Source organism: Conger conger, chromosome 17, assembly GCF_963514075.1.
Source record: "Conger conger chromosome 17, fConCon1.1, whole genome shotgun sequence".
NCBI lineage: Eukaryota > Metazoa > Chordata > Actinopteri > Anguilliformes > Congridae > Conger > Conger conger.
In genome coordinates, this window is record NC_083776.1 from 6093570 (window position 1) to 6117497 (window position 23928).

At 46.6% G+C, this 23928-nt stretch overlaps 1 protein-coding gene across 1 annotated transcript in view; it reads right to left on the reverse strand.

Annotated features, from left to right (window-relative positions):
* Nucleotides 1-23450, reverse strand: part of lmo7a (LIM domain 7a) — a 73404-nt gene extending 49954 nt beyond the window's left edge. The window contains exons 1-4 of the mRNA XM_061227242.1: nucleotides 23291-23450; nucleotides 22443-22546; nucleotides 8711-8781; nucleotides 6046-6115 (exon numbers count right to left, since the gene is read on the reverse strand). Of these exons, the coding sequence (XP_061083226.1) occupies nucleotides 6046-6115; nucleotides 8711-8781; nucleotides 22443-22511 (210 nt within the window). The 5' untranslated portion in view covers nucleotides 22512-22546; nucleotides 23291-23450. The remainder of the gene's footprint in view (nucleotides 1-6045; nucleotides 6116-8710; nucleotides 8782-22442; nucleotides 22547-23290) is intronic.
* Between the last annotated feature and the right edge of the window lie 478 nt (nucleotides 23451-23928).

The window sequence follows — 23928 nt, forward strand, 5'->3', positions numbered from 1 at the left end:
ACCCGATACGGGCCTGAGGAGGGCCCGGCCTGACGCTGAGCCGGCTTAATCCACGGCAGCGCCTTCCGCACGAAAAACGGCGGGAGAGGAGCCCGTCTCCGAGGAATGCGGTCCGTCGGTCCTCCTCCGCCCTCGGTCACAAACGCACAGGGAAGTACAGTAAGTCTCAAGCCCCGGACACACCAAACCGACGGTCGGCCGTCGGACGTCGGTGGCGCCCTGTCGGCCGAGTCTTTCCGGTGTGTCCCGCACGCCGACACTCCGTCGGCGTGTTTTGGAGGGCTCCATGTTCAACATGTTGAATCGGCGTCGGAGCCGTCGGACGTCGGTGAGAGCTCTCTCGTCGACGGCTCCGGGGGGCTCCGACGCCGACCGTCGGTTTGGTGTGTCCGGGGCTTCAGGCACCTGTATAACATTCTGTACGGATAAGAATCTTAAATAAGGTCCTAAGTAAACGCACTGTACATTTTACATTACATTTTAGTAATTTGGCAGAATAGTTAAAGACGTAATCAAATCAATGTTCTTTGTGACCACCCTTCGGCGTTAAAACCGCATCACTTCCCTGAGATACAGAACGGAGGGACAGCGCTGGCTAAGACAAGCAGCAGGGAGGTTGTTCCAGGCATGTTGGAGAACCACAACCACAGTTCTTCTGCAGACTTTGGTTGGGTCCTTGCTTCTGATCTCAGACAGTCTTGATCAAGTTTTTATGTAAAATGTAGTCAATTGTTTATAGTAATATGTTTTAATTAAATACAAAAATGTCTCTGTAAAATTAAATCTTTTGGAAAATGAATATTTGGAAATCTGAAATGTGTTCTTTTATACTAACACACACAAAACAATTAACGTATATATAATAAAGTCGAGGGTGCCTAAGATTACTGCACAGTACTGTACATCCGTGCGCACTCTGCAACGTGCGGTTTTCGCCCCAACTCCGCATTTTTGCGGAAGGTTCCAGTCATTATTTCACCCCGTCGTCTTCAGAAACACACTCCAGAAATGCCCCATAATTCACGGGCGCACAAAAGGCGACGCAAACAGGCCTGTGTGTACCGTGGGATTCAGGAGCGTCCCATTCCCCAGGTGTTCACAGTAAAACTTATCTTATCTCATTCCTCTCAAAAGCAAACGGCCACAAAAAAAAAAAAAAAAACTGCTCAGAACTGAAGCCTACAACTCCACAAATGTCACTAATCATCTTTTCTTAAGGTTACATGGAGACTAATTTAGTTCAAATGTACCGCAGAAAGTTATTGCACAAGCAAGCGCATTCATGAACCTTTACAGTTTTACACATGAAGCCAGTCCACCCACCTATTGAATAAGTTACCTCATGCCGAGAACTGGCTGGCAATGCACCGGAACCTTCTACTCTGTGTGTGTATTCAACTGGGGACAAACCACACTTCACTTCACAGGAACACTAACTCAAAAACCCAACTCAAAAAAGGGATAAATCGAATCTGGTTCAATCTAAAAAATGATGATGTCCATTCTTTGTTATTTTTATTCAAAGTCAATCACTTGCTTAGCCCTCTTCAAGGCCTGGCATATTTTTAAAAAAGCATGTCATGGCTTTGGAGAGAACTATGCATATCTGTACACTCCACAGATTACATTGAAAAATATACTTTTTTTGACCAATGAATTCCACACAAGGACTGTCACCCTTCAGTAGTTGAGGGTGGATTCTGAACCATCAGGCCCCAAGTAGTATCTTTTTACGGCAGAGGTGGCAATGCAAAGAACGTGCAAAGAACGTGCATAATTACAAAAATGTCACCAGATCAGTGTGTCACTGAGAGACGCTTTGAGACATGAAGATTTACCAGCTGTGGAATCAAATTTGTGCATCGACAACAACAAAGCTCTTTTATACTCCATTGTTATTTCACTGCCAAGGAGAACATTGCAGAATTGCCGTCAGACAGGTGTGTCTGCAAACCTTAGAGGAGCATCACTTTGTGTCAGCAAACAACGCTCACACTCACACAATTCTTTGATGTGTCTGTCAGCGATAGACAAACGCATTTCAGAGTCCCGGTATCAACACATCACGCCAATACGACATTCCATGAAATCCTGAGACTAATTTGTGAAGAACCTGCCCTGGTGATTGCCGACGCCTTACATTACCCTGGACAAAGCAGAAAGTTCCAGACGCGTAGAGATCACTCAGACTGCGCGACTCCTGACAACGAGGTGACGTCGTGGTCATGTACGAGGGGCAGGGCTAAATAGCCGTTTCTAGAAGGTTCCGGTCACATGATGCATGGTTAAAGGCCATTTCGGAGTCGGGCGATGTATAAATCGGACGCTGGATTTCGCCACATCATCACCAACATTCCCATACCGCTCACCTTTGAAGTTGCGTCACCGCGAGCTCAAGAAATGGGGAAAGCTCGTTGTCACGGTTGTCACGGCAGCTGAGCCACCAATGGGGTCAAAGTTCAATGATAGCGACGACATCGAAGCGCCCTTCGTTCTAGCGGAAACCTTGTAAAGGTTGTTGCGTTCCGACCATCAAACCGCTGGTGTCGACGATCATGCAACATGATTGGTGAACGATCACCTGGCCTGAGGACAGGTGAAGCAGCCCTCCAGAATGTGGAAATTAGCACAGGATAAATTCTGCTCAGAAGTATTCTTTCATACAGAGAGTGGTCAGCGTGTGGAAGAGCCAGTACCAGAGACATGTAGTGGAGGAAGAAACACGGGGGGGTTGTCGAGACCGGGTGCGATACGGTGCGCGATACCATCTAGTTTTCATGCAAACGAAGCACTAGGTAACGCAGCGCACCGCCGGGCCTGTTCTCATTATGGTATGACGCAAACCACAGCACTTTGCCGAAGGGGAACTTACAGAGCCAAAGGCCAAAAGCCTTGTCCTGTGGGGACAGACCGCAATGCACTGAGTGCATTGTAAGAGACGTGTGTACGTTTAACTGAAAGAAACAAATCCATTTAAACTTTGTCCTTTTGACAGGAGAAAATGTCCAGAATGTTAAAACAGCCCCTGACGGCGTTAAGCGGTTAGCCATCTATAGATGCTAATGAGGGGTAATGTCCCCACTGTAGACAGAGCACCTAATCCTGCGAAAAATGCCAGACCCCTCCAGGAATGGTAATCCTCTGGTGGTGCTGTCAAAGCTGGTCCAGCAAATTACACTGATAACAAAGTGGCTTTAAAAAAAAATCCCCCAAAAAAAAATAAAGAAATGTTCTAGAAATGCTAAAAACAATAAGGGGAGGCCATATTTAGAACATACATTCTAGAATTCAACAGGTTTTACAGTGCTCAGCTGGTTAGTAATTGGTGAGGCACTCATATGGGAATAAACATACATTTTATACAGTATCTATGTTTGGTCCCTGTCCAGATTCAATATTCCACCATTATTCTGGACACAGAGCCGCTTTTAACAAATACCATTCATCAATAGTTTCACTGCGACATCATTAACTCAAATAAAATGACATTATTAATCTTGCTATAAATACTTGTCATTTCATTAACGTCATCAATAATGTCCAAGATAATTAGTAGATGCAGCATCAGGGTTCACAATTGCATGAAAGTATAGCATACTGCATTCATCAGTTTTAAGTATTTCCTACTGAATCTCTTCCCTAGTCAAGCATTCTTGTGCTCACAAAAACCTTTAAAGACAGATTCTTAAAAATCCTGTCAAATTCCCGTTACTGCCACTTTGGGTGTTTAAGAGATTTGCCCGAGGGCTTCAAAGGGGCAGATATGCATTTTTCAGGACTGGTTGCAGAAGCACGAAAAACATTTGTGAAATCCACCCTCAGGCTGCACTTCAGACATACACCTCTTTAGGGGAACTGGTGACCCAGAAAAATGGCATAACTCGTGCCTTTTGGGGGGGGGGGGGGGGGGGGGGGGGACTCTGAGAAACTATGAAAAATATGAATGAATAAAATAACCACTTTAAAAATACGTAAAATCAATGAATATACAAGTAAAAAAGGGGGCGACATTAGCTCAGGAGATAGAGCGGTCGCCTGGCAGTCAGAAAGTCGCCGGTTCGATCCTGGATGTGTCAAAGTATCCCTGAGCAATACACCTAACCCCCAACTGCTCCGACTAGCTGATACTTTGCATGGTAGCTTTTCACCGAGAGTGTGAGAGTGTGAGAGAGTGAGTGCGTGAGTGTGTGAGTGTGTGAGAGTGTGAGAGTGTGAGAGTGTGAGAGTGTGTGTAAGAGTGTGTGTGAGTGAATTGGTGAATGAGAGCTATAAAGTGCTTTGGATAAAATAACTATATGAATGCAGTCAATTTATCAATTTTATGAAAATTACAGAGGCTATATAATATAATAACAATAATAATAATAATAAAAACAACAATAATAATAATAATAATAATAAGGGGCTATACGGAGATCATTTCCAGAACAATCTTTAAACTGCACTCAGTCTTCCTGCATGTCCGATTACAGCTGGGTTTTAACGGGCTGCAGCGCACGATCATGAAGTCATCTCCGAGCGTTTCCCAGAGGCGCGGATCCTCAGAACGCACGCTTCTCGTGCGGGGGAAAGTCTCACCGCCCGCACGCCGGCTCTCCGAACCGCACGGCTACGCATCGGAAACGCGGCGGAACCCACCACTCCGTTAGCGGCCGGGCGAACGGCGCGGGAAGCGAGGCCACGGACCAGTGGAAACCGCCGCACCACACCACCAGCAGCACAGGAGCCCCGCGCCAACACCACCAGCAGCACAGGAGCCCCGCGCCAACACCACCAGCCAACCACACACATTTTCCATTACTGCGCTCTCGAAGCGGAGATGGCTTTTTTTTATTTATTTTTTATAACTACAGTTAAAGCCAGGCTATATATACACACTTCTGGAGGGTGTATGGGGGGGACTAATAATGTTGAGAAATCATAATGGTTTCCAGGCTCACATTTTTAGCTGTAATGAGACTTACTGTGCGACGCTTTGGCTCTGCAGAGATCAAATCTATTTCTCTCTCTCACACACATACACACACACACAGGCCAAGCAAAACACTGCTGTTCTTTGTGCATTCAAGACTTTTCACACAGCAGCATGTTAAATTTAACACTTCTGGATCTTGTGAAAGCCTTACGTCTGCCACATTCAGCTCCCATGTCTGCCACATTCAGCCCCCATGTCTGCCACATTCAGCCCACATGTCTGCCACATTCAGCCCCCATGTCTGCCACATTCAGCCGCCATGTCCGCCACATTCAGCCCCCATGTCCGACACATTCAGCCCCCATGTCTGCCACATTCAGCCCCCATGTCTGCCACATTCAGCCCCCATGCCTGCCACATTCAGCCCCCATGCCTGCCACATTCAGCCCCCATGCCTGCCACATTCAGCCCCCATGCCTGCCACATTCAGCCCCATACCTGCCACATTCAGGCCCATGGCTGCCACATTCAGTCCCATGCCTGCCACATCCAGCCCTGCCATATTCAGCCCCTATTTCTGTCATATCTAGACCGTTCCCTAAACCAATGAGTCACAGTGCAACTTGTGACTAAGTAGTCCAGGAAAAACCCCATAAATCTCCACAACTTATTCCACACATGATGCCAGAGTCACTGCGTTCAGACGTCATTTGCCCAGTAAATAATAAACAAATAACAGTTACTAAAACCTTAGTGGATCAATGGAACCTTTTGTTCGCAAAACCTGCTGCTGTCAGACAACAAAGGCAACTTAGCGACAGTTAAACAGACTCTCCACACCGGCTTTCCACAGAATCAAATCAATCAGATTTTATTTATACAGCACTTTTTAACAAAGGCTATGTTACAATAGGCTTCACAGTTTACCCTGGCCTAAACCCACACAGACCGAACCTGGGCCTGCAGTGTCAATGACTAAAGCTTTGGAGGACATGCAGGGAGAAACATGGGGAGGAACCAGACTCAGTAGGGGGGCTCAGGGTGAGAGCTCACAAACACACAACCAGCCAGGTTCAGACGAATCGCATGAAGCACAGAACAAAACAAACAAAACAGAACCGCGAACTCACCAAGCCAGCGATGGGAGTGGACAACCTGTTGACCCTCTTCACAATCCCCGGCTTGAGCCTGTTGATCAGACTAGAGAGAGAGGGAGCGAGAGAGGGCGGGAGGGAGGGAGGGAGGGAGGGAGAGAAAGAGAGGGAGGAGAGAGAGAAGGAGAGAGATGGAGGGAGGAAGAGAGAGGGAGAGAGAGAGGAGAAATAGAGAGATGAGAGTAAGAGAGGGAGAGAGAGATGAGAGATGGAGAGAGAGGGAGGAGTGAGAGAGGAGAGAGAGAGGGAAAGAGAGACGAGTGAGTATGTTGATCCTACAGTGAACAAACAGCAGCAAGACGTCTGCACCGAGTCTTTACGAGCTCCTATAACGTCGGCCACCTGGCGTTGCTTGACCAAGACTCCCCACAGACATGTAGGCAGTGCTATTAATACACTCCAGCACACAGCCTTCCTAAAACAGGGAGGGCAAATCCAGCGAAGAGCTCGGAATAGCGGGACTCACAATATTTGCGTTAGGGTTCGGGAATATTTAGAGAACAGGGAGTGAGCTACGCAGTGAACATTGCAGAATTTCTGCAGCCTTATCGCAGCGTGAGGTAAGCCACGCGATTTCTCCACATCAGCACAATGATTACTGTTTGCTTTTGCTGATGACACACCTGCAACCTTTGTTACCTGGTTATCCTCAGTCCTCATACATCAGGGAGTTTATGTAAAACACAAATTTTTTGAGAAAATATTTTTTCATGAGAGCGGTTATGAGAATTTTGAGCCTTTTTATCTGAGCAGCTAAAAGGAGTGCATTTCATCTTTGGCAAAACCATGTCATATTTAGCTTTCAGGTTACAGTGAAATCTGCAGGTTTATGTCTCAATCAAGCAATGAAGGGCATTTAATGAGCAGTTATTCAGACATATAACAAAATAACTCGCTCCGCTGATGTAAAAAATAAAAATGAAAATAAAAAGAGACAATAATACAGCAAGTTTAAACAGAACAGAAGGATCATGCAGTAGAATGTCTGAACTATCATCTGTTAGCAGACTGGACAACAGGTAAAAACAAACTTGACTGAATCTAACCCTAACCCTTCCAGATATCCACACAGACCCATGTGATCTGCCCAGACCAATCAGACAATCAATCTGCCACAACTGTGTTAAAAAGGGAAAGCACCTTTAAACAAATTACTATACATTTAAATCCATAACATGTATAACTCTACAACTTTTCAACATATCATCAAGACTGAATGTTGTCGAGACATGGAGGTGTTGGTGCAGAAAGATGCCGGCTCGTCCAGTCTCAAAGGAGCAGTGTCATATGAACCGTCGCCATGGTGCACGGAGCGCTGTGATTGGTGGGTACGGAGGGAGGAGGGCGGAGTTAGTTTCGGACCAGTAAAATCACAGCGTTGCCTTCAGTCCCCACGGAGGGGCACCGGTCCGGGGAGATTCTGCGCCCGACAGCAGTGACATCATCTCTCCGACACCAATCACAAACCTCTGGGGGGTACACAGGGGGCAGCCCGTAGCCTAGTGGCTAAGGTACGTATCTGGGACCCGGAAGGTCGGTGGTTCAAGCCCCAGGGTAGCCACAATAAGCTCCACACAGCTGTTGGGCCCTTCAGCCAGACACCAGGGGATTTTCCTAACCTCCTTATTGAAACAGTCTAATGGACTGTAAGTGGCTTTGGGTACTGTAACCTGTAATGTAACCACTGCCCACTCAATGCCTATGCCTATGCCTTCAGTCAGCCAGACTGGCCTGTGCTTTCAGTAAGGAAGACTGCCACTGCACATCTGTTTCATCCTGACAAAACTCAAACTTCAGACTCTCATATCCACCAAAATGACTAAAGACACCAGACAGCACACACACACAGGCAGACACTGAAATCCACTATGCCCCACACACACACACACACACTGTTTTCACTCTGATTCCATTAGTTTGCTTGCACTGAATGTAACACCACAGCCCAGTCCACCAAGAAGCCACAAGGAGCACATACACACACACACACTACACAAACTACAGACACAACAGACACAACAGACACAACAGACACACAGTTTTCAGTCTGAAAGTCCATTAGTTTGCTTGCACTGAACGTAACACCACAGCCCATCAAGAAGCCACAAGGAGCACAGCCAATACACATACGCACACACACACACACACACATACACACACACACACACACATACGCACACAGTACACACACACTCGACACCGGCTTTCCACAGAATCAAATCAATCGGATTTTATTTATACAGCACTTTTTACAAAGGCTATGTTACAATAGGCTTCACAGTTTACCCTGGCCTAAACCCACACAGACCGAACCTGGGCCTGCAGTGGCAATGACTAAAGCTTTGGAGGACATGCAGGGAGAAACATGGGGAGGAACCAGACTCAGTAGGGGGGCTCAGGGTGAGAGCTCACAAACACACAACCAGCCAGGTTCAGACGAATCGCATAAAGCACAGAACAAAACAAACAAAACAGAACCGCAAACCCACCGAGCCAGCGATGGGAGTGGAAAACCACACGACACAAATAACAGACACGACAGACACACTCCTACTCCTCTGTGTCCTCCTGAACGCTGCGTTCACACACAGCCCTGAGCGCAACGCCCCGTAGACGGCGGGTTCGAGATGGCGGCACTCACTCGCACAGCAGGACTCCGGTCTCCAGCGCCGAGCGGAAGGTTTTGCTCCCGAAGCGCTTCTTGGTCACCTCCTGCAGGGGGGGGGGGGAAGGGAGACAGCAGTCAGCGGGTGACTGATTGACAGGCGGTGTCGGAGCGCGCTCAGTTGGGACTCCCTCCGCACGCAGACGGCGGTACGGCGGCTGCCTTTTGGCCCGAGGAACAAGAGTCCCCCCCCCCCCCCCGGGGTTTCCCCGAAACGCGCGGGACCCGGCCCAAACCCGCGAGGCGTGGGGAGGAATGCGCCGATACCGCCAACACCGCCAGCGCCCCGCGGACCTCGGCACCGCCGCGGAGAAGAATCCCGCCATTGTGGAGCCCCTGAGGAGAGACAGGGCGCCGTTTGTGTGCGTTTACAGTGGAGAGGAGCGTCAGCTCAACACACACACACACTCATAATGCGAGAAGATCTTCACACCATCGCTGCCCCACGACTGCCCATCACTCCCACACCAGCGATGACATCACTCACCTGAACATTCACACATCCATACCAGCAATAACCTCACACTCAAAACTGACCGTCAATACATTCTTACCGGCAATGACTGCATACTCAAAACTGAACATTCACGTATTCATACCAGCAAACAAAGTTTTATTTATTCATTTATTATTAGGGACAGTGCACGTTAATCGACATTTTTGGTTTCCACATCAATGTAAATGTGCCAGAGTTAGCCAATGAGCTCATTTTCATCTGCAGTCCCTAACCTGCATGTCTTTGGACTGTGGGAGGAAACCGGAGTACCCGGAGGAAACCGACGCAGACACGGGGAGAACATGCAAACTCCACACAGAGAGGCCCTGGCAGGGTTTTGTGTATAAGATCATGTGTGTGTGCGCGCTCATACATGCGCGTGTGCATGTGTGTGTGCTTGCGCGCATGCGTGTGCAAGTGTGTGAGATTGCATGTGCGTGCGTGTGTTTGGGTGTGTGTGTGTGTGTGTGAGCGCACGCGAGTGTGTGAGATTGCATGTGCGTGCGTGTGTTTGGGTGTGTGTGTGTGTGTGTGCGCGCAAGTGTGTGTTTGCGTGCATAAGCCTCAGGCTTAGAAGTTTCTTTGAACCACTTGGCACATATTTTTGGAAAATATTAAATTACAGCTGATGAATGGAGAAATAAAAACCCAACGCCACCACACAGATGTGACACAGCACTTAAAATAGTTTTCAGAGACGATTATAGGATATTTATACTCATCATCACTGATGGTTTTACCATAATATACAGAACAGGAAGGCACACTCTAGCATTTAATTTATTCTGTCAAACAGAATTCATCTGATGCACCAAATCACAAACCATTAACTAGTACCATTAGGGTCCTCGCCAGAACCATAGCACCAACTGTCACCTAAATGCTGAAAATGCAATACATAACTTCAACCTGCAGTAAATCTTATTATAAAAAAATGCTTGTGAAGAATTCATGTAATCCTATAAACTCAGACTGACAAAATGGTATGTTGAAGTGTACAAGATGCCATTTCTTCTAGAAAAGCCACATGAAAAAGGCTATGTCTTCAACATGCACAGTATTCTGTATGGTATGTGCCAAGCTTTGCTCTTGCACATTTGATTCATGTAGGAAAATAGCTTCTTGGGTTACTGTACCATAAGAGGCTTCCCTTCCGTTTGTAGCGCTGTAATCAACAGAAATAAATCAACCGCACGCAAACGCCATTCATCAGTACAATGGCATGTTCAGAACATTTCTCATGGTTCACATGATGAAGCCCTGAAGCCAGGATCTCTGCACGGGAACATACCACTGTAGATGCAGTGTCTATACACTAGAACATACCACTGTAGGTGCAGTGTCTATACACTGGAACATACCACTGTAGATGCAGTGTCTATACAGTGGAACATACCACTGTACATGCAGTATCTATGCACTGAAACATACCACTGTACAGTATCTATGCACTGGAGCATACCACTGCACATACAGGATCTATGCACTAGAATATACCACTGTATAGTATCTATGCACTGGAATAAGCCACTGTACAGTATCTATGCACTGGAACATACCACTGTACATGCAGGATCTCTGCACTGGAACATACCACTGTACATGCAAGATATCTGCACTGGAACATACCACTGTACAGTATGTATGCACTGGAACAAATCACTGTACAGTATCTATGCACTGGAACATACCACTGTACAGGATCTATACACTGGAATATACCGCAGTAACCTCTTAAAGGAACAGTACAATAAAAACACACACCTTCACCATCCATCTCAGTGCAGTGATACCGGCGTGACAGTACCACAATTAATATGCTTCATTGTGATCTCTTAAAGGTACAGTACGATAAAGCCAGCAATGGCCATCGTAGGATTTCACAGGCCTGTAATATATACCTGTAATATACCTGTAGTGTAATCACATATTTGTGATTATGAAGTCAATATGACTTTTCTCAGAAAAAACTAATAATATTTTAATAGCATCATTAGTTAGTGAATACATAGCAGATATATCTACAAATCTGCCATCAGTGCAGACGTAGCAGTCTGTGAAATGTTTCTGTTTTTCGGTCTGCGTGTTGAATTAAACACGGCGAACCTCAGAAAGGTACAAGCCACAGAATTCTCCGGGAGGCGTTTCGACACTGTGAGATCCACGCCGCACTGACTGTTCCCAATTAATCCGCTTCACCGTCTCCCACAGTCCCGCTCTGCTCCCGGGAGACCCTCCACGCCCAGGGATGGGAAACTGGTCAGACTGGCTGCGCGGAAGCCAACGGGAGCCTGTCTGACTCGTGGGTCAGGGCCTGCTCTCTTCCCATTGTCTGATCCGCTTTAAAGCGCAGCTTCAAAGAACACGTCTCACCTGTCGCACAATAGACCATTAAAATAAATACCACTTTTACCAACGACCGGTTAACTCTCTCACCCGGGTCAACCTGCACTTAAAAAAAAAAATAAGGAAGGATTTTGTAAATATTAGAATAAGCAGATTCAGGTTTCACTCCATAATGGCCAATAATGACCCACCACACCCCCCCCCCCAGGCCTTGAAGCAAAAAGTTATGCTGAAATATACAGGCCCACAATGCAATGCGAAGAGATGAAACCGGAGCCAGGACAACTTGATTCCTTTGTACTGAACTGTCAGACCGCTGTGAACGCTTGTGGCTAATTTTAAACCATGCCCACATACTTCAGCTAGTTTTAGGCCTGGCATTTTGAATACCAACCATATGTGAACACTTATAAAATAAAAACACAAGATGTTTGTTTCCCCGCAGGTTTTAAGTGTACGAGTGCACATACAAACCGGTGAGCCAATGTCACAATTTCCCATGAACAGGGTGAAAGTCCCGCTACTGAGACGTCATTAAGCACGTACAACATTAATTAGGCGCTTACGCAAAAGAAAGACACGCTCATCTCGAAGAAATAGACTCTGACACGTTTGGGCACACAGTTTGTAAATACGCAGAATTATAGCCTTTCCCCAGAACAGATTCCTCATTAGCAGCTGATACAGTCAGAGCTGGTTGACTCTTAGTTTGCTCTTTTCGCAATAAATGTCATTCACTCAATTGTCATATTGACCACGCCTTACGTCCATGCAGATAAAAAAAATAAAACTCGCCCAGACAATTAGAGAGGCATGTAGACTGCATAATTCAGCCACCCGTGCAGTGCTGTCATAGCAACCCCAAAACACAGCCAAACATTCAAATACCAAATAAGATTAGCAGGTGTGATGAGGAAATGTCATTCATTGTAATACTACGTCGAATTATGAAGTTTAATGCTAATCTGTCCCGGCGTTTTGTAACTTAAACGGTTCACTGACAGACAAACAAGGCACAGAGAATCACCGCCAGGGAAACACGCGCAATTCAGACGTTTTCGTAACCTCTGCTCCACCTAGTGGCGAGGGAGAGAATAACCGCAAAAACCCGACACACATCGTAGGCGGCCTGCTGCGAAGTAAAAATGTGAACAGTCGCTTGCATATTAAGGTACTCTCTCGCATTAGAGCATTTATTTACTGCTGAAAAATGCAGCCAATTCAGCGATTAGGATCAGCTCTGTGCACAGAAACCACGTCACGTTAGATGTGTCCCAACCATGGGTAACAACTGAGCTTTATTTCAAAACAAGGAGGAGGTGGTTTCTGGCGGAAAGTCAAACCAACCTTGCTGTGATACAGGCGGACGTAAATCGGTCTGAAATAGGGCATGATTCAACCATCCATTTCTTAAATTAGCCATGTGCAAAAAAAAAAAAACATTGTATTTCTTGGACTGGGTGCTGCATGTCCGCTATGAGAAACAGGAAGGCCAAGAGCATGCTTTACTGTCCCTCTGCAGCTGGGTTATACAAAAACCCCACCCGTATATACTTACGCGTGTTTTCTCTGGGAAGTATTATAATAAAATAAGTCATAACTCGTTACGGTCAAGCTTGGCAAAACTGGTCCTCCAATTTGTCACAGCAATGCATTCCCATCACGCAGTTCAACAGCATCTCCAGACTTTACACACACTGACTGCGATGAACAGAGTTTGACACAAGGGAACAGAAATGGCTGCGTGATCTCCATTTAAAGTTTAACGGAGTTTAAAAGACAGGAACTGCGCCGATTTGCTCTGCTGACAAGTACAGGCAGCCGAAATCACAAAGGTCATGAGAAGCATGAGATCTCAGCCTAAATCTTAGGAAAGCTACTTAAGCATGGCATGTGTAAGACATGCACATGTAGGCCTGTGTATATACACACTGCACACCCCGGCTTTTTCCAGTAGTGACTGGTTCATGTCACATGCATCTCTGCTGTGCAAACCCAGTTTAGTTTACGTTTAAAACTGTCACAGATGCGAGCTCCACATAGTCTCAACAATTTATGCTGCTGCTCCTCACCCAGCGATGGGCTGGAACGCTTAAAACGACAGCGGGAAACCGCGCTCCAGAGGAAGGCGTGTGTACAAAGCCAAAAACGCAGAACCCTGTTCAGAGTGGAATTGCACAGGCCTGTGTTACTTTTGGCTTGCAGATCAACCATCAAAGCATGGGACTCGGCTCATGGTTTGTATGTTCCGCAGTTTTTTTAAAGTAAAAGTTTACAATTGGCTGATTTTATACCCCCAGGATGTTATAATTAAAATGATACCGAACTGTGGGAGGGGCCAACCACAGGAACTGAACCAGACGTCTCGGGTCATCCGGCAAATGTTTGTTTTATTATTATTATTTTTTATTTGCCAGTTATAATTATCTAAAAATGCTTTTCTTTTTAGCAACTTCAGGCATCATTTCAGGAGTTTCAGTAGGGCCCCATTGTGCAACAATGCCCCCAGCTGGCCAATCAGGAACCTGCAGGTTCACAGTGTTCAGCTGCATGCAGAGTGTCTTCCTCCGACTGACGTCCGCGTGGGCTGATGACCGGACCGGACCGCGCGATAAGGAGGAAGGCGGACGGACACATGCTCATCCGCACTCTCGCAGACCGACGGCAGAGTTTGCAGAACTTCAAGCATCAAACTTAATGGCTGGAACCATGATGAATCTATTGACGTGTGTTAGTCAGTTAGTTAGTTATCCTTTTCGCCCCCTATTGGGCATAAGGCATCGGTAAGGTTCCTCCACCTATCACAGTCTCTAGCAGCCAGTTGTGCCTCGCCCCTCGAGAGACCCGTCTCCAACAGCTCAGCCTCTACCGTGGGGGCGACGTGGCTCAGGCAGTAAGAGCAGTCGTCTGGCAGTCGGAGGGTTGCCGGTTCGATCCCCCGCCCGGGCTGTGTCGAAGTGTCCCTGAGCAAGACACCTAACCCCCAAATGCTCCTGACAAGCTGGTCGGGGCCTTGCATGGCAGCCAATCACCGTCAGTCTCATTCAGAGAAGCATCAATTGTACAGCGCTTTGGATAAAGGCGCTATATAAATGCCTGCCATTTACCATTTACCGTTCATCGAACTCTACAGCTCTCACTATGATGAACCTATGGATGGATGTGGCAATAGTGTATATTTGCCTGTTCTGTAACAAGCTGCACTGAGGCAAATTCCAATCAAATGTGTTGCCATAGCAATAAAGTATTGAACCTTTTGTATCTGTTGAATTTGGCAACGATGAACACGACATGACGGCCCACACCGGGGAGAAAAGAGGAAAACCATTAAAGAGATGTCTGCATAAATACTCTGGGTGGCAGCCATTTTAAATAATCGAGCAGGAATTAGTGGAATGCAACAGGGCTGAAATCCACAGTGGGAACCAGGAGATTCTTCTGGGCATGAAACCACAGAGTGGACCTGGGCACAATATCAACCACAACACACTTTTCTACAAAAGAATACCAGGGGGATAATGGGCAGTTTCTGATTTCACGGAGAAATTCCTGCTTTTCAAGAGACTGCATCACAACAGCACATCCAGCTAAATTACTTTTTTTTTTTTTACACAAAACCCAACTTCAACGACAAAGAACTCCAGGAACTGTTATATGTTAACCATTTGCTCCTTCTGCTTCAGAAAAACAGTAATCCTTTCGTCTGTAAACACAGAGCGGAGAGAATCCTGATGTTTCTTGGCCCCGGGGGGTTTTGTTACAGGATCACACAGCACAGCTAGGACCGGTACGTTCGGTCAGGACCACTGAGAGATCCCCCTCATCCTCTCATCCCCCGTCAGTGCGGACACGCAGAACACAGCTCGTGACTAATTACACCCCGATGAGAACAAACTGATCCAATCCACATGGATTTGGAGGGACAGAAAGCATTCCAAATGTTAAGAACCCAAACAGAAAAACAACAGTAACTACTGCGTGCAGAAACCGATACTCCACACGCTTTCCACAAACAGCCGGGAATAAAATATTTGAAAACATAACCGGCCTCTCGCTGCCCAGAAAGAGTGGTTATGGTTTCAGTGAGCGTTATTATAGAGCAGCATATTTTCCACAGAGCCACAGAGGAGGCGGTCCGTTCAGACTGGGTTCTACCATGAAGACAGAACCGGACCGCGGATGCCATGTTCCGATCCGATTCAGCTCAGAACCAGAAAGGCAATGCTGAGGCTGAATAAACGGACCTACAGCACGTTATGCACACAACATCACCTCCTGCAATAAAACCTCCATCATGCAACAAAGAGAGCCAGATCATGAACAAAGAACAATTCAAGAACAAAGGATATAATATAATATAACCATAATTTACGGAGAAACAATGCGGGGAAAACAATGAAATGGAGAAAGTAATAACCCAGTGAAATGCACATAAAAACATAAAAGCAATGCCAGGAGTCTTGAATCCATTGAAATCATGGATTAAAAAGTAGGCAAATTAATGGGGAATAAAACTAGTTTGACAAAAAACTATTTTTCCTACACCTATCAGCTTTCTATGCCAAAACGAAATATATATATAAAAAAACATTTGGAATACAAATTCCCTCCCTTCTTATTAACTCACATTATCATAACGAAAAAATAAATGTTGCTTCCAAAGATTCCCAAGGTTAAGGCCACAGAACTACAAGAACAATAACTCAAGAGTCTAAATCACACACTGTACTGTAAATAAGATTAGGAAAGACAATGAGCTGACTATTACCGTGTAAACAACCCAAAGAAAGCCATTTCCCTCGACTGATACTCATAACATTCCAGAACACTCAGGGGAAGCCACTCAGCCACACTTCCTGTTGGTGTTCTTAGAACCCTAAGACAAACGGTGTTGCACTCAAGCACATTCTACATTCCAACGGGCAGCTGGTCACTAAACAAAATCCTCACCGAGGAACATACTTGTTAAATGACTCAAGAGATTTGTCAAACAATAATATCCCCTGCTCAAATTTCACACAAACTTTGAAGACTAGATCTTTCCTTACCCTTGCATTCACGTGCTAGAACACCAGGCAGTCCGTTCAATGTAATATTTATAATTTTATACGCGTCATATCTTTGAGCACCAGGTAGAATGAATTAACGCATCCAGGCACTCCGATTCTGGCTGTAAACTGCAGACGAGTTTCAATGGCCAAATCAGAAAAATCAGCCAACACACGCTTTGACGACCTGTGACCAGCTCTCGTTAAGTAGCGCGCTCGCTAATGCTCAAGAGAAAGGCAACAATTGTTTATGACGGTATTCTAACTATTCAAGATTAAGCGTGTTGACGGGGGCTGGAGGGGTGGGTTAGAAGCATCCGGAAACACGACCACCAGGTCCGTCTCTCCCCTCAAAGGCAGCCGAGCGGAATCTGACGACATGATGGGACATGGGTTTTTAAAGAGCCGGGTCTCGTCTGCTCGTTAAGGAGCCCAATAAGTGCCTTTCTGTTCCACATGCTTGAGCGCAGGGAATAGGATTCTGTTCCTCGTGTTGGAGCGCAGTAAGTGGGATTCTGTTCCTTGTGTTGGAGCGCAGGGAATAGGATTCTGTTCCTTGTGTTGGAGCGCAGTAAGCGGGATTCTGTTTCGTGTGACACATAACCCAATGCGGTTCAATAAAGTATCATCTTTTCCGTCAAAAATATCGGAAACCGAAATTAGACATTTAGTACAGGGGGATAGACATTTAGTGGCCTAGTGGGGCATAGACTCCAGGACCCACCTCAAAAAACTGCACTAAATGACTATTCTTTATGTTCATGTGCAACACGCAAGTGTTTTGCCATTTATGGATTTGATGCTTTTCACTTGTTGCAGAACATACACACTTCTTGCGAGTGGCTTTGGATTAAAAAGCGTCTGACTGAAACGTGAGGTAAATGTAAATGAAGAGAGTGAAACCCAGCAGGGCACAGACCCCACAGAGCGGCTCTGGTTAATGAACCACAGTCGCCCGCCTGCCCGATGCGCAGCCGCGCTGAACAGAGAGGATGCTGGGAACCATCACTGAATGAATCATTAACCCCCCCCCCCCCCGGCCCCCGTCTACAGGCCCGCTGGTTCACCGCAGACCCAGGGTGGGTTCACGGCAGACCCAGGGCGGGTTCACGGCAGACCCGGGGCGGGTTCACGGCAGACCCGGGGCGGGTTCACGCCAGACCCGGGGCGGGTTCACGGCAGACCCGGGGCGGGTTCACCACAGAAACTGGACTTACGCAGCCCGAGCCGGCCGTTAAAAGGGCTTAGCCCCCCCCGTCCTGCTCGTGGCATTGGGCAGCCCTCACTGGTGGGGCCCGCTCAGTGACGACGGGGCCGCTTTAAGGGGCCCGGGAACAGCAGGGCCCAGAGCGCTGGAATCCGGAGCAGGAATTTCTCCATGTGACTCCGCACAGTTTAAACCCCCCCCCTCTCCTGCCTGACAGCGTGTTAATCATCCGGGGGGGGGGGGGGGCCAGGGCCCGCAGGGGAGCGAGCGGGGCAAGCCTGCCCCACGATGCCCCTGCCAAGAGCCGCGAGGGGGTCGCCACAATGCCCCAGTGTCCCCGCACGAGGCCCCCCGGGGCCCCCCGGGGCCCGGCCCACACATTCACCCCTCACGGAGTAAGAACAATATTTGTTTAGTTACAGTTTAGTGTTGAGGCTCTCCAGCACCCCGCGGGGGGGGGGGGGGGGGGGGCGAGGAAAACGCGCCCCATTCTGCCCTTTCAGGGGTGAGAGTTACGAGCCGTTCTGGGCGGGGGGCTGGGGGGGGCGGGGGGGGGGTTTATGGAACGGGCTGGCTCCGAATGTGTGGCGCTGTAAATCATGCCGCTTCCACGCCAGCGCCTTGTTCCCTCCTGCACCTGGCAGACGGAGGAGGGCGGGACCCCAGGCCAAAGAACTCCCCCCCCCCCCCCCCCCCACTGAACAACACTACACCCCCCCCCCAGTGTGTCTCTATTGGGTGGCAGAGGGAGGAGGGCTGGATCGCAGGCCGTACCCCCCCCCCCCCCCCCCGGCTGAACAAGACCAAACCGCCCCCCACAGTTTGTCTCAGGTGGCAGAGTTGGGTAAGCGTTTGGAAACTGAGCTCGGAGCTAAGAAGTTGTGTGACTTCGATTCCCAGCCCAGGACTACATTTCTACAGTTCTCTCATTCACACTCACACACCAATGGTGTGCAAGGCACCAATCAGCTTGTAGGGAGCAATTAAGGGTTAGGCGTCTTGCTCAGGGATACTTCGACACATCCATGGCGAGATCGAACCGGCAACCTTTCCGACTGCCAGACGACCGCTTTTACCTCCTGAGCACTAACTTAACTTAAATTACTTAAAACAGCCGGCTGTGTAAAATGGCATTGGTGTAAAAATATAATCTGTGCCAGTAGCTCTGGATGAGAATGCCCGCTAAATGCCAAAAACGGTTAATTTAATGTATTGCACTACTAAACATGGTAGGAGGTATTTTATGAACGAGCCTACATTTATTCATACCCATAAATGCATGTGTGACTTTTTCCATTTTGGCAACCCTGGAGGATAACAGCTAATTTAAGACAGCTGATCTGGCAAAGCAATGAAACGGCAGGAAAATATGCAGTCATATTTCCAGATTTCAGAGCCAAGTTTGAAACACACAGGAGCCCGATATTATAATGCATACTGTGGGCAGCACTGTGTGTGTGTGTGTGTGTGTGTGTGTGCGTGTGCGTCTAGGTGGAGGGTGATATTATAATGTGAGCAGCACAGTAGGTGTGTGTATGTATGTGTTCGGGGGTGGTGATATAGTTTATAGTGTGGGCAGCAGTGTATGTGTGTGTGTGCGTGTGCATGCGAGCACTCTGTGCAGTTAAGTTGCTGACCCTAACCCTAAGAACACCGCTTCAAAAAAATGGAGCCACATTTTTCTGGGGAACAGCAATTACTGCAGCACATTTCCTACACGGGGGAAATCCACATCATTCTGGCTTACGAAAGCTTCCAGTCACCTTCAACCGAACTTCAAATCCTCAATTACCATCAAGAACAGGGCGAGAGCCCTAACGCGTTGTGCATCGTTCATTGTGATTTTTTTTTTTTCACATTCCATTTTTACAGAAAATACGAGGTCAGGGTTAAAACTGCAGCGTGTGCCGTTTAAGAAGATTACTCCGGGAGAATTCCTGGAAGGCGTGTGGGTGAGGGCATGCAGGTGTAGCGGCGTTACAGGGAGAGCGGGCAGCTCACCCCGGTCATGAGCAGATTCCCCACGAGCAGAGCAGCTCACCCCGGTCATGAGCAGATTCCCCACGAGCAGAGCAGCTCACCCTGGTTATGAGCAGATTCCCCCAGGCCCACGAGCAGAGCAGCTCACCCTGGTTATGAGCAGATTCCCCCAGGCCCAGGAGCAGGACAGCTCACCCTGGGTATGAGCAGATTCCCCACGAGCAGGACAGCTCACTCTGGGTATGAGCAGATTCCCCACGAGCAGAGCAGCTCACCCTGGTTATGAGCAGATTCCCCCAGGCCCACGAGCAGGGCAGCTCAGCACAGGCATTAAACCAGCCGCAGCCCTTATGAAAACGTAAGTCCAGGCATGCAGCACATAAGCACATAAGGCTCCTAATCGCCCGGTCATGGACTGAACTATCTTTCCATATGAACACAGCTGCATATGTTCTCAGGAATGCCACTGCAAGTCCCATTTGGGAATACTGCTCCTGTCCGCTTTACCACTGTGTGTGATAAATGGTGATCGCAGTACAGACCCAGGGTACGGAAGCAAATGACCAACAGGACAAGCAAATGATCCAAGAGCCAGTACTGCTCCCACAACTGCTGATTCCTTCAAACAAGCTTATAAAAGATGTCTGTGAGGAACATGATCAACAACCATGTATGTAAAGAACATTCCCATGACATCCATGTGTGTAAAGAACATTCCCATGACAACTATGGGTGCAAGGAACATTAGCATGACAACCATAGGTGTGAGGAACCTTCCATTGATGAGTGTGAGGAACTTTGCCATGATAACCATGTGTGTAATGAACATTCCCATGACATCCATGTGTGTAAAGGACATTCCCATGACAACCATGGGTGTGAGGAACATTGCCATGACAACCATGGGCGTGAGGAACATTGCCATGACAACCATGCGCTTAAAGAACATTGCCATGAGAACTGGTATGAATCAGTTTCAAACTTGCAATTCAACTTTCCCCTTGGTTAACAACAAAAAAATGTTGAATCACAGTATAAACATACAATGAACTCCAGGTAAGTCTTAAAAGAACATCCCTAGCGCAAACTGTGAAATGAGTCACCAGGAAATCCAAATATCCAACTGAGTCACTTTAAAAATATGCAAGAAGGAGTCCATTGTGAAAAGTGGCAATCTGTAAGCACTCATTTCCAACCATGGCCATGGGGGATGATAAAAATGATCATTACACAAGAGATTAAAGGGAACAGTTTGTGTGGGCCATGTCAGCTGCACTGATACAACCTCCCACGGCCAACTCATCTAAAAACGGTCGAACATATCCCCAAGTCATTATAAACCGACTCGAATCAAAGCGCTGTAAAAACGCGTATTTTACCCCAATGATTACCAAGTGCACAGAATAGATAAAGGGAAATTAATTCCCCTATTGGAATACATAATGCAGGTAATACTGTACACTAATGCAGGTATGCAGGTTGACCAGTCATCGTGTTTCTTCATCGTGTTTTGATACTGAGGGAGTACGCAAGGGAGGAACTAAAACCAGACTTATTTTCATTCCATTCCATTGCAACATAACAAAGATAAATATTTTGCCATTCTATTCCTGTGCCACAGAAGAGTGGTTAAGCAAAGAAAGGTAGCAAGAAGCATTAAAGCTTTTTAATCAACTATTTGCCGATGAGAATACCAGTCATCGTTTTCCAACACCTCATCTGAGTGCTGACAGCATTATTGCTTATCTCTGGGTCTTTACAGACACTAGAAACACCCAAGCAGAAGAACCTTCCACTTTTAGCTCATTTTCCCCGGATCAGTTACTCTTGACCTTTCGGAAAGTAGCCAACAGGTCTCGACAAGACTTGCGAAGTGACAGGAACGGAAGATTAGGTTTGACGAAAAAAGATGTCGAAAAAAAGTTTAATTAGAGAATTTGACCAATTTGTACCATCTGCTGTCCAAAGATTCCCTCCGCTCTTCTTACTGTGAAACACTTAAGGTACATTCCTGGACATGTAGCCTACACGAGTCCAAACATGCGACTCTCAATGAAAACAAACTCTACAGAACAAAAATAAAAACAAGTCATAGTGTTAAAAAAAAGACTACATTTTTCTGCTCGAGCATTTTTGAGTAGGATATAAATTTGCCTATTCGTTATGACCGACAAATTAATATGCCTATTAATACTTAGTAACCGTGACATTAATTGGATCCAAATATTAAGGCATGAAGAAAAATGCAAACAAACACGCTCAAGTGCAGTTTATTGAGAACAGTGCATCAAGCACGTCGTTTTACGCCGCATCCTGAATTTAAAGAGTAGGGCGTAAAACACACCCCAAGGCTATAATAACTATGGAGACAATTTCAGTTCAAAAGGAAGAGGTAACCCCGTGCTAACGTAAATACCAATTTATATCAAGCCACTACACAAATGGTGCGCGTTGTTGTGAAACGTCTCATCCGACTACCTACTGAAAGGCTACAGCAGCGACAACAACAAACACGACTATAAAAACAAACTAAATCAAAAACTAAACAAGCGATCAAGATGACAGCCCGGTGCACACGACAGGAAGTTATAAAAACAGGGTACACAATACTTTTACTGGAAATAACCTTACCTCTACCCATCTCTGCGCTTCCAGAAAGGCGTCCTCGCAGCTGAGGGTCGACTGTTCTCGCCACTCCATCCTGGGATCATGCAAACAATTTGCGCTTTTTCGTCCTAAATAAAGACAAGTCGTAACGAGCGACTATAACACAACGTAGCTATTTGCATACACACAACACGATAAGAGTTCATCCCCGCAGAACTAAAAGTGGCTTTGTTAATAATTCCAGGCTAAAAAATGTTTAAATAATTGTGGACACAGACCTCTCATGAACTAACAAGAAGCACAACTAGAAGCTCGCTTTCAAAAGTTCCATCGTATACTATGCAGTTGGTTTGTTAGCAAACAGCCACTGCTGCTAGCTACCTAAGCGACTTACCACTAATATTCTATTAATGCGCAGATTCACTGACAACCAACTATACAACAGGTGTTGCAAGAAAATATGTACTGCAGTTCACTGGCAATCCGTCTTCGTACTTTATGTAGGTAGATCTGTTAGCAAGCCAAGGTTAGGCAGGTAGGCTATATACGGACAGGTTCACCTGCAAAACTCGGTACAGTTAACTTGGCAAATTAACCGGCTTTGCTGTAAAACAAGGAGCCGCAGAGGATATATAAATATTAAACCTCCCACTGGCAAGACCAGATACTTGTACGCCAGGCCCGTTATCTACTTTCTCTTTTATAGGCTACATCTTCCCATCCGCATATGTTAATTTCGGTTTCTCTCATCTTCATATAGGCGAACTCGCTTAATCCTGCCCTACATCTGGTACCTCTAGGCAGCTAGCAAGCTGTGCCTAGCTACTGTAGCGTTAGCTACCTGCCCAAAACCAGTAATTAATTGTTCATACCTTTTCCAGCCAACTTCAGATGAAAGCGTGCAGCAGCAAAGTACAGCGGAAAACAAAAGAGAACTGTTAAGAAAAAAAATCAAATTCAGACTTCGCCACCATCAACGCCGCCGTAAAAGTTGGGTGCTGCAAGTTTTGCGAAACCACGGTAAGTCTCTGAAAAGTCGAGAGTATCAAGGAAGTCACGCCCTCTAGCGATCCAAACCCAGAGACGGCTTTTAAATCTTACGGACATAATAGCCTACCAGACATTTAATCTGGTTGTGTTATCCATGTCAGAGAGCATAATGTTACGAAAAGGTTTTCATCTTAACGTTGGGACTGTTCCAAATTCAGAAGTATTCAGGTCTTTTCTGGAGAAGGAAGGCTGCAGTGTCTTTTAACGAAATTATTCTTTCAAAAAAGGAATTATTGTTGCGAGATACAACTGCTGATTTGTCTTTAACAAATGCCACTTTGCTAAAAGTGGTATTTTATTGTTTTTATTTCGTCCTACTTGTACCCTATCGCATTCAAGAAGATCATTACTTTCTAGCTCGGGTTTCCGGCCATCGTTCTTATTTTGGATATCCTGGTGGGACTGGTACATAAAAAAAATGCAGAGGTTGTTTGTTTGTGTCGTATCCCTCCTTCCAGAC